This window comes from Emydura macquarii, unplaced genomic scaffold (assembly GCF_026122565.2).
Source record: "Emydura macquarii macquarii isolate MOO-44397 ecotype Brisbane River unplaced genomic scaffold, CSIRO-AGI_Emac_v2 contig_2768, whole genome shotgun sequence".
NCBI classification, from domain to species: domain Eukaryota; kingdom Metazoa; phylum Chordata; order Testudines; family Chelidae; genus Emydura; species Emydura macquarii.
Window position 1 is genome coordinate 30,811,414 of NW_027132905.1, and position 12,553 is coordinate 30,823,966.

At 50.3% G+C, this 12,553-nt stretch overlaps 1 protein-coding gene across 2 annotated transcripts; it reads right to left on the reverse strand.

The window, feature by feature from the left end:
- Positions 1-355: 355 nt before the first annotated feature.
- On the reverse strand, positions 356-11,446 carry DND1 (DND microRNA-mediated repression inhibitor 1). Of its 2 annotated transcripts, none has more exons than XM_067566901.1 (5): positions 11,308-11,446; positions 8,580-8,697; positions 4,109-4,570; positions 3,134-3,547; positions 356-2,496 (listed from the first exon to the last, which is right to left on the reverse strand). In XM_067566901.1, the coding sequence occupies exons 1-5, from the start codon at positions 11,329-11,331 to the stop codon at positions 2,480-2,482; spliced, it is 1,035 nt and encodes a 344-aa protein (XP_067423002.1). In that variant the 5' UTR covers positions 11,332-11,446; the 3' UTR covers positions 356-2,479. The 2 variants fall into 2 exon arrangements, with proteins under 2 accessions (XP_067423002.1, XP_067423003.1); XM_067566902.1 differs by lacking the exon at positions 11,308-11,446 and adding an exon at positions 10,976-11,268.
- Positions 11,447-12,553: the final 1,107 nt, after the last annotated feature.

Consider the following 12,553-nt stretch of genomic DNA (forward strand, 5'->3'; position numbering starts at 1 on the left):
TCTGAACTGAACCCCAGGTGTAGGTGCGCCCGCCTGTCCGTCCATCCATCCCATTGTGGATGGGGAAGTTGTAGCAGGTAGCAGAGGCCTAGGATGGAGCACAGATGACCTCCAGGAAGCATTGTTACATACAAGGAGGTTCTTTTGTTGTTTTCAGTGAGTTTTCATTTTTAAGAATAAATGTACTTTCTTAGAAACAATTGGGTGAAACTGCTGGCAGACTGCGGTCATAAGCTCTGCAGAGCAAGCAAAGCAGACACTGGGTAGTTCAGGCAGTCTGATTTGTGGGGAATGTCTCAGAACAGGCATGTAACTGTGCAGCCGGAAAACCCAAGGATGGAGACACACACTGGTCTCCACTGCTGTGAGGTGACAGCTGGGAGCCAAAGACCTTTAAGTAGGTGCCCTTGGTGAAGCACAGAGGGGGAAGACCACTGCAGCTGCCCTGAAATGGAGCTCAAAAGCAAGGGGCAATGGGCTGGTCCCATCCTGCTGAAAAACCAACATCAGGTGGGTGCTTCACTCTGAAGTGAGCCTTTGCAGTCATCGCCAAAGATCTACCTCAACCACCAGTGCCCTCTCTTACACTGCATGCTCCAGCTCAAACAGAGCCTCTGCCACTTCCCAAGTTCTTTAAAACACGTGGGACAGGCCACAGAGTCTCCTACTGCTCTGTGAAGCATTTAAGCTTCCACTTGACCTTCATCACTGACTGGCCTTCTTGAATGAAACTGCTCACTGCCAAAGACTCCCTCCGCGCCCAGCAACTCCTCTTGCAGGCACCAGGTAGTAGCTAGTGGAGAGATGAAATTGAGCTTTAAGGCCCAAAACGCCAAGTGAGCAGACGAACCAGTGATGGAGGTAAAGTAGTAGGGACAGCAGAGCTCACACCACTGGGGGCAGTGGCTGGAGTCACATAGGAGGCTGGATAGACAATAGATCTGCCATGGTCCAGACTAGAGGATCTTCTAGAATAGTGCCAGTCGCCAGCCTGGTTTTGGGAAAGGAAGATGTGTAGCTGGGCACAAGGGCAACAGCATCGGACTACTACTGACAGTCAAAGCCATTAGCCCTTCTGGTCCAGCAGGATGGAGAATCAGCATTTCAGCAATGGAGAAGGAATGCGCCCCCATACCACAAAGCCCAAGACAAACCTAGTGGCCAAGGCAGGATCCATTCCACATACGGGGGAGTGGTCTAAAAGGCCATTGGCATTAGGAGAACCAAACAGGGAGGCACCGTATGCCAGAGAAAACAAGACACAGCAATTGCCTTTCAGGCTACTTTAATACAACTCCCTAGCCATTCAGTTGGAGTCTGAATGACATTTATACACAGCTGCATGGACTGTCAATGCCACTAAGGACTGGACAACCCCACACACCATTTCCTTACAGCCCCTTGCTCATAAATATCTTGGTGCCTCAAAGAGGTGGTCACCATTTCCTCATTAAAAACAGCTGCTATCAGCACACCTTCCTCTCCCCTCCTCGGATGCTAGCAGGAGCGGGATTCAGGAAAGTCCTACACATGCCTCAGTCCAGGGCATTTATGGCAACATTTATGCCATGAGGGAGGCTTCAATGGAGAAGCCTGGATTCTTCCAAACAGCACATAGGCCAGCAGAAATAGGCAGCCCTGCATGGGGTGTTTCCCACCCAGAGCTTGGCCCATGTGCTTCATCACTTCACAGGCCAGTTGTCAGACCCCACCAGCCAAGGGCACACTAAAATTCCAGGGAGCTTTTAAAAACAGGCAACAGCCTTCAACAGAATTAGTCAAACAATAAAAAGCCAAGAGAACAAGGTTTAGGGCCAGGCCTTTAAACAAAGCAGCCCTGGCCCCAGATTGGAGGAGAGCAGGAAGCTAAGCAAGGCCCAGTGCGTCTGCAGGCCTTGGTACCCACTCAGTTCTGCCCTGTATGTGCCAAGCACAGTCATTAAGTGCCTAGTCCAGTAGCAGTGAGTTCTTCAGCCCCTCCCCAAATGCCACTCAGCAGCCCCCTTTCCTGTGGTAGGTGCGTTTTGATACAACTAAAACTCAAACAGAACCAAAGAAAAATTTTTGAGCCTGGGCAGACTCACCCAGCATGCATCCTCTGCAATCCTCATGCATAAGGAGTCCTTTATTGCCTAGGCAGTTTAGCCTGTCCCTCTATGATGCTATGTGGGAATTCCCATGACGCCCACCTCTGCCTTCATCTCACTGGGTTACCTCACCATAGCAGAGAACATAAAAAAAAAACCCAAAACAAATGGTCAAATCAGAGAGGGAAAAAAACCTGAGTGACCCACAGGCCAGAAGCAGCCTCATCAACTAACCACTCAGTGCCCATGTCCTGTAAAACCAGCTTACAAAACGAGAAGCAAACAGCAGCACGTCTCCCTCCCTCTCCCTCAAATGGCCCAACGACAGGAATGCAACGGCCAAAGCACTGAGCCCCCGAGGGGCAGTGCACGGTTCTGTAGAAACATCTAGCCTACACCACCGGGCACCCTGTGGGGGAAGGAAAAGAGAATTAGAGCCATTGCAGCACACCAGTGGGCTGAAGCGTTGGAGACACCCCTTACCTCTCCCCTTCCCAAATGGGCTCTCTACTCCAGCCACCCCCTCACACCTTCTTCAGGCCCTGCCATGCTAGGCTGCAAGCCCAGACAGCCTATCTACCCTCCAACAGAAGGAATTTCACATTCCTTTGATTCCCTGCTTCCTTCCCCACACTTGCATTCCAAAGGCAACAGGAGATTGCAGCATCCCCTAACCTGTGGGAGAGGAAGTCTTTCAAGGGAGGACATGTTTCAAAGATTAAACTTTGAAGCAAGGTTAGGTTCCTCTTCCTCCTCACTAGCTGATTTCCCTCTGCTTGGACAGCGATGACAGACTCGGGGCAGTTCCTGCCTGGTCTCTAACTCTGCTGGAAGGGTCTCACTCACGAGGACTACGCTGCAAGGGCTGGGCCAGGAACACTTTTTAGGACCATCCACCAACCCCTTGCATTCCACTGGAAAGAACGTTCAAATGTTTTTACGGTTCTTTCCTGGGTTGCTGGGTTTCTAATGCCCTGGCAGTTGGGATCTGGTCCCGTCTATTCCCCTCAGCCTCAAAACCCCTGAAAAGCCATGCAAGGACTCACCTAAGGTTTTGAGCAGCTGCAGTGCGATGGCGTTCTTGGCCTTGTCATGTCCACTCAAGCCAGACTTGTCTGTTTTGATCCACATAAAGCCACTGAACGGCGATGGATAACCTGGAATCACCACCTGGTACCAGAACCGTATCCAGCCATCAGGGTTCACTTGGACACATTTGGTCAGAAACACTGGGGTCCCCAGTCGCTGTTTCTCGCACAGGGCATTCAGGTAGTCTAGCACGCAGAGCGCCTGCGTCAAGGGGCGCACCACTGGGTCACCAGGTGCTTGGCTCGGATTGCCACTATTACATCCACCAGGCTGCAAGCTGCCCAGGAAGGTTCTCTCTGAACGAAGTTTCTGCTTCATGTCTAGTTTCAGCCAATCCACTTCAATGTCCTCTCCATACAGACCCAAGTTATCTATGGACAAGAGGAAGCAGTTCTCAGTGCCAGAGTGCCTGTGCTCCTGGCACTGAGGATGGGTACAATACATGGAAGATACAGGCAGGAAAACAAGATGGAGTAAGAATGCGCACAGCTTCCCCCGTCACACTTCAAGTATGGGACACAGGACAGTCTGAGATCCTACTGATAATTCCCTGCAATTCTGGGTTGGGTTTACACTGACAATAGCTACAGATTGCTGGATATAGGCCTAAACTAGAAAATACCTCAATCCCAAACTCATCTAGGCAGGACCAGCAACAGCTCTGCTATCATCCCCAAGCTCTCCTTTCTGCCCTGGTGGTTTATAGCACAGGAAAGCTGGGGCAATCACTGTCACCAACTAAAGCAACATCAGAACTGACATGAACAGGGGCAACATGGTGATCACAGTGTTACCATTTTAAGGGTGACACCACCCTGCCAGACAAGAGACTTTAGCAGACCAGAAGATGCATGCAACCACCGTTCCCTGACTAGTGCTTAGAGAAGCCACTATCACTTTCCCAGCCTGCTCTTCCCACAGTGGTTGAGTACCTTCCACCAGAGTTTTCTTGGCCATGGCGGCAGCTCGGTGCGAGTTGTATTTCAGCACTGCAAACTGGCCCCCTTTCCTGGAGGGGCTGGGATACAGTGAGATGTTCAGGACCCCCGGGGTCACCTCCTGCAACAGTGTCCACAGCTGGCCCTGCTCCACCAAGGATGAGAGGCCATCCACACACAGCTCACACTTCTCGGTGCTCCTGCAAACCATGATAGGGCAGCCCTTCTGCACCTCAAAGTTGTTCAGAGCAGCAATAGCTATTTGCGCACTGTGCCGATTGCTGTACTTGGCATAGGCGAAGCCACGGTTGAGCCCACTGAATGTCATCATCAGGCGGAACTCGTACAACTTCCCCACACTTTGGAAGAGAGGAATTAGCTGGTTTTCATAGATGTCCTGAGGGAGTTTTCCAACGAATACCTCCGAGCCAGATGGAGGGGGATCCCCGATCCAGTCTGCAAATACAGGAAAGCCAAGCAGTACAGCTGTGTGTGGCACTCAGTTTCCAACAACCACACTTCCCTGAAATTCAGTATGACAAGAGGCAGTGCCACCAGGGTGCAAAGCAAACCAGGCCTCACCTTACAGAAGGATCCTGGGTAGGCAATAAGCCTTGTAGTGTAGACACCAGCTCTGCACACAGGACTGGCTGGGGCAGATCCAAAAGGTTAAAAGCAAGGGCATCTTGTTCAGTGGAGGAGGACAAAAGGGAAGCCTCTCATCCAGGGGGGATAAAAACCAATGTTAAAGGGGTTTTTGACTTTATTTAAACAAGAACTTTTAAAATAAACCTGTTTAAAATGAAATCTGATTAAATTATAATCTCTCCAAACATTTAAATAAGTATGCTGAATCCATGAGCTATATCAAAAAACCTTAGAATTAAAGGCTGCTTTTCTATATGAAAAAATCAGGGGGAACATTTAACTTTTGAGGTCACACTTTATAAATATAGTGCAATACATCATGTGCTGCATTAAATTTTTTTTAAAAAACCAAATAATGTATATGCTGTTGTGTGTTTAAATTCCAGTTATCCTAATGAAGCTTGACAAATCATGAACAAAAAAGTTAATTATCTAGTAAGTAAGCAATACATCATTCACCATTTCCTAACATACTAAAAGCATACAATTAGGACTCAATATTATGCTCTAAAGTTGCTTAAATAAGTGTATATAGTTAACTTTTGAAGGTAACAAAGATACACCAAATCTAGTGTCAAGGCTGTTGACTTATAAAACAATGCATTTTCATGGGTACACCAGCGAGACTGCACCTTTCTTCAGTTCTTTTCTAACATATAAATGGAAAAGTTAATTAAAATCAATATTGAAACAGAGGTATGTTGAGGCCAGGAACCCTGCCTAGCTACTTGAACAGAGCTGGTCTCCCGAGGGAAGGGTGAGCTAGTCAGGGGCATTGCAGTTAGGAGATTTCCCTAAATGATCTGCACTCTTGAGTATTTTTCTCTATTAAAAAATCAAGGATGTGTTAAGACTTCTGTGCAAAGTCTGTATGTGTTAAGCATCCACACCTACCAACAGGGGCATTGGAACAGTTTGTAGAGTGGGGGTGCTGAGAGCCACTGAACCAAACAGTAAACTTTGTACATGATGGAAACTATTTCAAGCCAGGGGTGCTGCCTCCCCCACAACAATAGTTCCAGCACCTATGTCTACCACATGATCCCTTGAAGAAGTAACCAAGAAGGCTCATGCTTTTGGGTGAGTTATGTGAGAGGATGTTTAAGGTGTTTGGGAGAGGAGGTGGTTTGGGAATCTGAAGGGTCAACACTGAGCCCAAGGCCTAGGCAGCTAGTCAGCAAGTTCCAGCTCTCGGGAGGTGGTGCTAGAGCAGGGGTGGGGAACCTCCGGCCCGTGGGCCGGATCCGGCCCGCGAAAGAATTTGATCCGGCCCGTGGGCGGGCGGGAAGTGCGCGCCGCCGAAACCCTGCCGCGAAACCCTGCCGCCATCTGCCCATTTTCGGCAGCGGGGGGAGCTCGGAGGCAGTTACTGGCCCACGGCACCCTGCGGACACTGGAAAACCGCGCGGCCAAAAAGGCGGAAATGGCGGTGGCATTTCGGCGGCGGCGGGGGGGGAGGGGAGGTGGAGTCGGCGGCGGTGCGGTTCCATGGGGGGGCGGGCAGTTCCTGCCACCGAAACCCTGCCGCCGTTTGCCCCTTTTCGGCGGCGGCGGGGGGAATTCGGCGGCGGAATCGGCGACATGGCCCGCAAATGAAGGTAGGAATATCAAAATGGCCCTTGGCAGGGAAAAGGTTCCCCACCCCTGTGCTAGAGGGTCTGTGCCTCAAGAGTATGCCAAGGGATCCCAAGATTGGGATTGTTGTTGGGGTTTGTTCAGGCTCTGGAGGCAAAAATACCTGGGGACCCAACAGCTGGGTTCCCTTGTAGCAACCTGGTGGGGGGCTGAGAGGGAGGGTGTGCTGTGATCAGAGCACGATGGATTGATTTAAATAGAGGCCTTTTAATATCGGTGATTTAAAAATCAGACTTTCAGCCCCTCTTGTCTTCTCTGGTTTTGCTGATTCATGCCCTTCCTCCCCCCTTCCCGCCCAACGCATTGCCTGATCCTGTATCTGATCTTTTCTAGTTTATACTTCCCGCCAACACCTCTTTGTTCTGTGTCTGACAACCCTCCATTTATCCAAATATCTTCTCATAGCTCAAGCAAAACCAGGCTTTGTCTACTTTACAAAGTAAGATCAACGTAAGTTGCCTTGCATCAACATAGCTGTGTGTCTATGCTTACATCTGTCTCCCAGCAACATAAGCTCTTCATTACACCAACACAGTAACACCACCTCCCCAAGCAGCACTGAGCTATGATTGATGTACACAGGGTGACAGTGAGTGTAGACCTTGAGTTACCTCTGTAGACCCTAACAGTCCTCCTGCCTTTGTCCCACAATGTCCAACATTGACAGTCACAACTGTCAACTCCAATGGCCAGGGGTCAGGGAGACCAGAACCCACCCCTTCCCCTTTGAAGTCAGAGGAAATTTTGAAAAGCCTTTTCCTGATTGCCGAGCTTGGTGAGCACACTTAGCAGCATTTAATTGTTGCATGCAGTTTTCCAAGCTGGCTACATGCTCTAGATGCATGCCGGCTTGGAGCAGACAGAAGATAATGGAACTCCTGTGCCTGTGGGGAGAAGAGGTTGTATAGGGAGACCAACCATCAATCTGGTTTTATCTGTAGCTTTTGCGGCCTTTAGGGGGTCCCCCCTCAACACTTGCAGAACACCTGAGTCAGATAAGGAGAAAGAAGAGGACTTGGGATGACATGTTCAGCCAGATCCTGCAAGCCAATGCTGCATCAGATTGCGGACAAAGGACCTGGAGGATGAGCATAACAGACTATAAGGAGAAGGAAAGAGTGGACAGGAGAAAGACCCAGGAGTCCCAGCAGGAAAAGGACAGGGAGATGCATCAGGATATAATGGGGCTTCTCCAGTAGCACACACAGATCCTATAAAGTTCCAGTGGGGTAGCCGTGTTAGTCTGTATACAGCAAAAACAACTTTATAGGATCTGTAAAAACAACAAGAGTCCTGTAGCACTTTAGAGTCTTGTGGACCTACAGGTTCAACAAAGGCAGGCTTCCCTCCCTTTGCAATCCATGGAGAACTTCATAATAGCACCTGCCTAAACCCCTCCCAGTTCTTCTTGCAGCTCTGCAAATACCAAAGAGTGCTGCAAGCACAGGATACACATGACAATAGTGCAGAACTGTGCAGACTCCATGCTTCTGTCAGAGAAGGCAGACAGCCACAACTCTTGCACGGGTTCATGGGATTTTCAAAATAGGAGCAAAAATTATGGGATAGAGAAAGTTACATGATGAGAACTAGAGCCCACAGTCCCAGTCACCCCTATGCAACTTGTTTCTGCCCCACCATGCTTTGCCAAAACTTCCCAAAACACAGTCTGCTGATTGATGAGTTGCACGCTAGGATACCTATCCATGGTGCACAGTACTGTGTATCGATATAGGCACTCAGTGAGCCAAGTATCCATGTGCACAAGTGATATGCTAACTGCAGCAGCTTTATGCCTAAATATCTTGCATCAGCAGGAGTTTGTAGTGGGGACATGCCCCCAGTGCTCCAATGAGCTTCACCTTGAATAAGTCGTCACTGAGTTCTAACAACCCACCATTGTCCTCGGTCTGACAGACATGACATATCCTTGCCAGCACAGGTGGAACCACATGCACAGAGGCATTTGAGATACTACAATTTTCATAGCAACAGCCACATCAGCCAGAATTCTTAAGGTGTACAAACACCCCCAGATCACCACACTTCCTCACCAGGAAACTGGTCTCGGTTTTCCATTTATTGCTACCCACAGCAGAGCTATGAACAGGCTCAGCAGTTAGAAATACAGTCACTCTGCTGGTTCCAATGCTTAAAGTACCCCAAAGAGCTATCTACTTACCTGGGGGGGGGCCTCCATACTTCCTCTGACCATTGACCTGCACCAGGTGGATGCCAGTCTCCTTCACCCAGGCCAACAGGGCTGATTTATTGGTCTGATTGACAGCATCACTCCACATCTGTCAAGGAACCAGACATACACTTTGTCTAAGGTTGGCTCAGTGGTTATTTCTGACCTCAATTCTGAGGCCTTCAAAGGAACTGAGTTAGCAGTGACCCATCCCACCAGTGGACGGACTAACCCTCCATCCAAACAGTTACCAAACAGTATGTAAAACTTTAGACTGTGCTTTCCTACTCTCCAGGGTCAGAGGACATGTGACAAGACTCCTTACATCATAGAGATCTACAGTGGCTCTACTTAATCAAGGTCCACTTACCTGATCTGGTTAAGTAGTTCATGGCAGATCTTATGTTACAGGGAGCCTCAGCAGATTTTTCCCACCCACTCCCTGGTGACAAGGCTCTACAAACCCCCCAGATCCCAGCAAAGACTCTAGAAAGAGGTCCAGGTTGCAGTAGGTTTTCAAGGAAAAAACCTCTCAATATTAGGAAAAACTAAAAAGAGTAACACCTAAAAAGGTATTCAGCCATCCTGAAAGAACAGTCAGACCCCATCTCAGATTGATGCCAAGACAGGACATGCATCTGGAACAGATACCAGAGACAATACCAGACTGCTGTAACAGTCTCTGCTTCACCCATTCCAATTAGAAGCTGCATTTTCTAAGTCTTAAATTACATCTCAGCTGGAGAGAACAGACTGGAGAAGTTTTGATAAAGTGGCAGCTCCCATACCCCACTCAAAGAGACCTCAGCATCTTTCATGGGTATGGAGACACTGACGCTGCAACAAGGTGATCTGAAAAGCTTTCCAACATGGGACAGTTGGATCAGTTTAACGCAAGTTGGTTTTTTAACCCAGTTTAGTTAAACTGGTGCAAAGCCCTGTGTAGATGCTCTTCTTTTGATTTAAGGACAAAAGTGTTTTGATTTAGCTTAAGGTGATGAGAAGTCAGTTCAACTTAAACTGAAATAAAAGCATCCACACACGGATCTGCACTAGTTTAACTAGACAGGGTTAGATATCACCCTTTAAGTTAATTCAGTGCACCTTTCCAATGTAGGCAAGCTTTTTAGAGACTGTTCATTAGTTTCTACAGTTAGGAAATATGTAGTTGTACCGTTTTACTAAAGCAGGAAAGAGATGGACTCTAAACTCCCTAGTTCTGCTCATATCGGAGGGTCAGCCAAAATGCTCCCTGCATACAGAATCCAACAACCAGAGCTCTTCATGGTGGGTTAACACACCCATGAAAGGCCCAGAAGATGTCCATAATGCAAATTCATATTTTAAGCCACCTTCCCCCTCTCCTTTTAAAGCTTGGCTTCCTCTCCAGCTTGGGCTGTCACTACCAGGCTCTAGAAGAGCATCTTACATAGGGTAAAGGAGGTTGGAGATTTTGATTACAATTAAGATTTTACTTAACATCTCTTAAATCTTGAGGCTCAGGCTTCAGAGGATTTAGACTGCAAGAGCCAAACTGAACTTGATTAAGACTGAACATTTCTGAAGACCACCCAACTCCCAAAGAAAGCAGACTGGGCAAAAGTAATAATACAGTAGAACCAGATAAACAGAAAATAAATGCTACTCAAGTGTAGTTGAGAGATCAGAACTGCAAGCTTGGCTTAGCAAAGCACAGACTATTTGGGATCAAGGTGAAAGTCTCAGGACAATTCTTTACCCCTGAAAAACACCGGATGAGGATCAAGAGGCATCAACTCTCAGAGCCCTCAAGAGAACCAGGATGTGGTATTTAGAAACCATCTCATTGGGTGGCAATTCCACCTCTCCTGCAACACAGAATGCAAACTATGCCTTGAACTGAAACTAGGGATGGAATCACTTCACCCTCACTACATCCACCCACCGGTTGGGGGAGAGGGGTAGGAGAGCTGCTCCTCTGCAGGGGATGGGCATTACCTGGCATCTCCTGGCTGGTCTCCACCCTAGGGAAGCACAGAGCCTCCAGGCTGACAAGGTGCCCCGCCTCACCACCAGCCTCTTAGAACCCACGGGGGAAGGGGAGCAGATAACACATAGGACCCGAGCTCATTAATGCCCCTGGTGGTAGGGAGACGGATTCCCTCAGCAAAGCTCCCGCCCCAGGCGGTCACCGGGATGAAAGCTCGGCCCCAGGGCCAGACCCGTAGGAAGCGTTTCGGAACCCGCAGCGAAGCTCCGCCGCGCCCCTGATACTATTCGCCATCGGGGTGACCCCAGCAGGGGGTGAGTTTGCGGAGCCGCTACCTCTGCCCAGTCCCAGCAGAGCGCCACTGGGGGCTACACCGGGGAGGACGCGATCGGCTGATCCGGAGCAGCGATAGCAATACCTCGCTCCCTGTCCCCAGCGGCGCAGCAGTCCCGGCCCTCCTCACCGACTCCTGCCCTGCAAGTACCAGCCGGAGCCGAAGGGTCCTTGGCAGCCTCACCCTACCCCCTGCAGGAGGCGCTGCTCACGGCAAAGCTCGCTCCGCGGCCGGGGGAAGGCGCCGTAACAGCCGGAGGCTGCGCTGCCCTGGGGTGGACAGCGGGAGGGGGCTGAGGCCTGCCTGAGGGATCCCGGGACCACGTGCTCAGCTCCTGGGGCATCAGAGCCCAGCAAGCGCGGGCCCAGCCCCCCAGCTCAGACTCCAGAAGAAGAGGCCCGATCTGGGGTGCTCACCTGCACCTCCAGCGCACCCTCCATCCTCCACTAGCCTCGTCACCAGTCTTCCGCGACCTTGTCTCCCGCCGCCTCTTTATACCCGCCCCAGCCCTGGAAGCTTCCAGCGGCCGCAGGCTCACTCATTGGGCGCTGGCTGGGCAGGGCTCACCCCACCCCCGGCTACAGGGAGGGGCCGGGTTGGCCCCCGCCCCGCTCCGCCCCGCCCAACCCTGGCTGCTCAGTCAGGTGACAGGTCCCTCGACGCGCCTGGGTCAGAGGGCGGCTGCGAGAGAGTTATAGTCCCCATCGTTACAGCCCGAAGGGGTCTGGGGGGAGACGGGCGCAACTGCACCCGGAGCCGGGCTGCTGCTCCCACGGTCCCCAGCGGCTTCCAGTCCCCATGCCGGCAGGGCAAGGGTGCATGGGCGGGGGCCAGGGACACAGTTTCTTTGCGGAGGCGGTAGTTGGCGGCCTGTATTGCTGAGCTCAGGCGGGAGCCCCAACGGATCCCGTCGTGCCCAGGAGGCACCAAGGGAAGGTGATAGCAGCACGTGCTACTTCTTCCTGTTCAAAGCACGGGTTATGCACAGACACCCCTCCTCCCTTTAGCTCCGTTACTGTGCAGACACTTATTCCAAGGGGAAAGACCATGGGGAGTTAGGGCTGCAGAAACCCACAACCACTAGCCCAATGTCCTGGGGTCCACAACACAGCTGCTCCCACACTGATGGTAGCAAGATGCAGAGTAACCTAAGGGGAACAGGACTGGAGACTTCAACATTGAGTCCTGCCTTACAGGCAATATCCCTGCATTTGACAGCAGGGACAGAGAAAGGCAAAATGGTTTTAGGGCCCTTTGTGCATTGCCCTGTGTGACCACAGCTAATAGAGTATCATGCTCCCCCTCTCTGGCCCACTCTTTTCAGGTGTACTTGCTGTAGAAGTCAACAAGTTGCTTGCAGAAATTTACAGCTATAATCCCCCCTACTCACACCCAGTTTCTCCAGAAAAGAAAGCAGGCACCACAGCCAGCCAAAACCACCCAGTTCTGCTTTTTCAGAGACAACTGGCTTATGTAGAAGACTTTACAGAAACAGAACAGGATCCAATCCTGACATTTAGGTGTTTAGGAACCTTACTCCTTGTTCCACCCTCTCTGTAAAACCCTGAAAGCTCCCATTTATTGATACTTGAATAAAAATTAAGGTTTTGCTCACAGCATGACTTTAAAAACACACCACGCATTGAAATGCCTGAGAAAGTA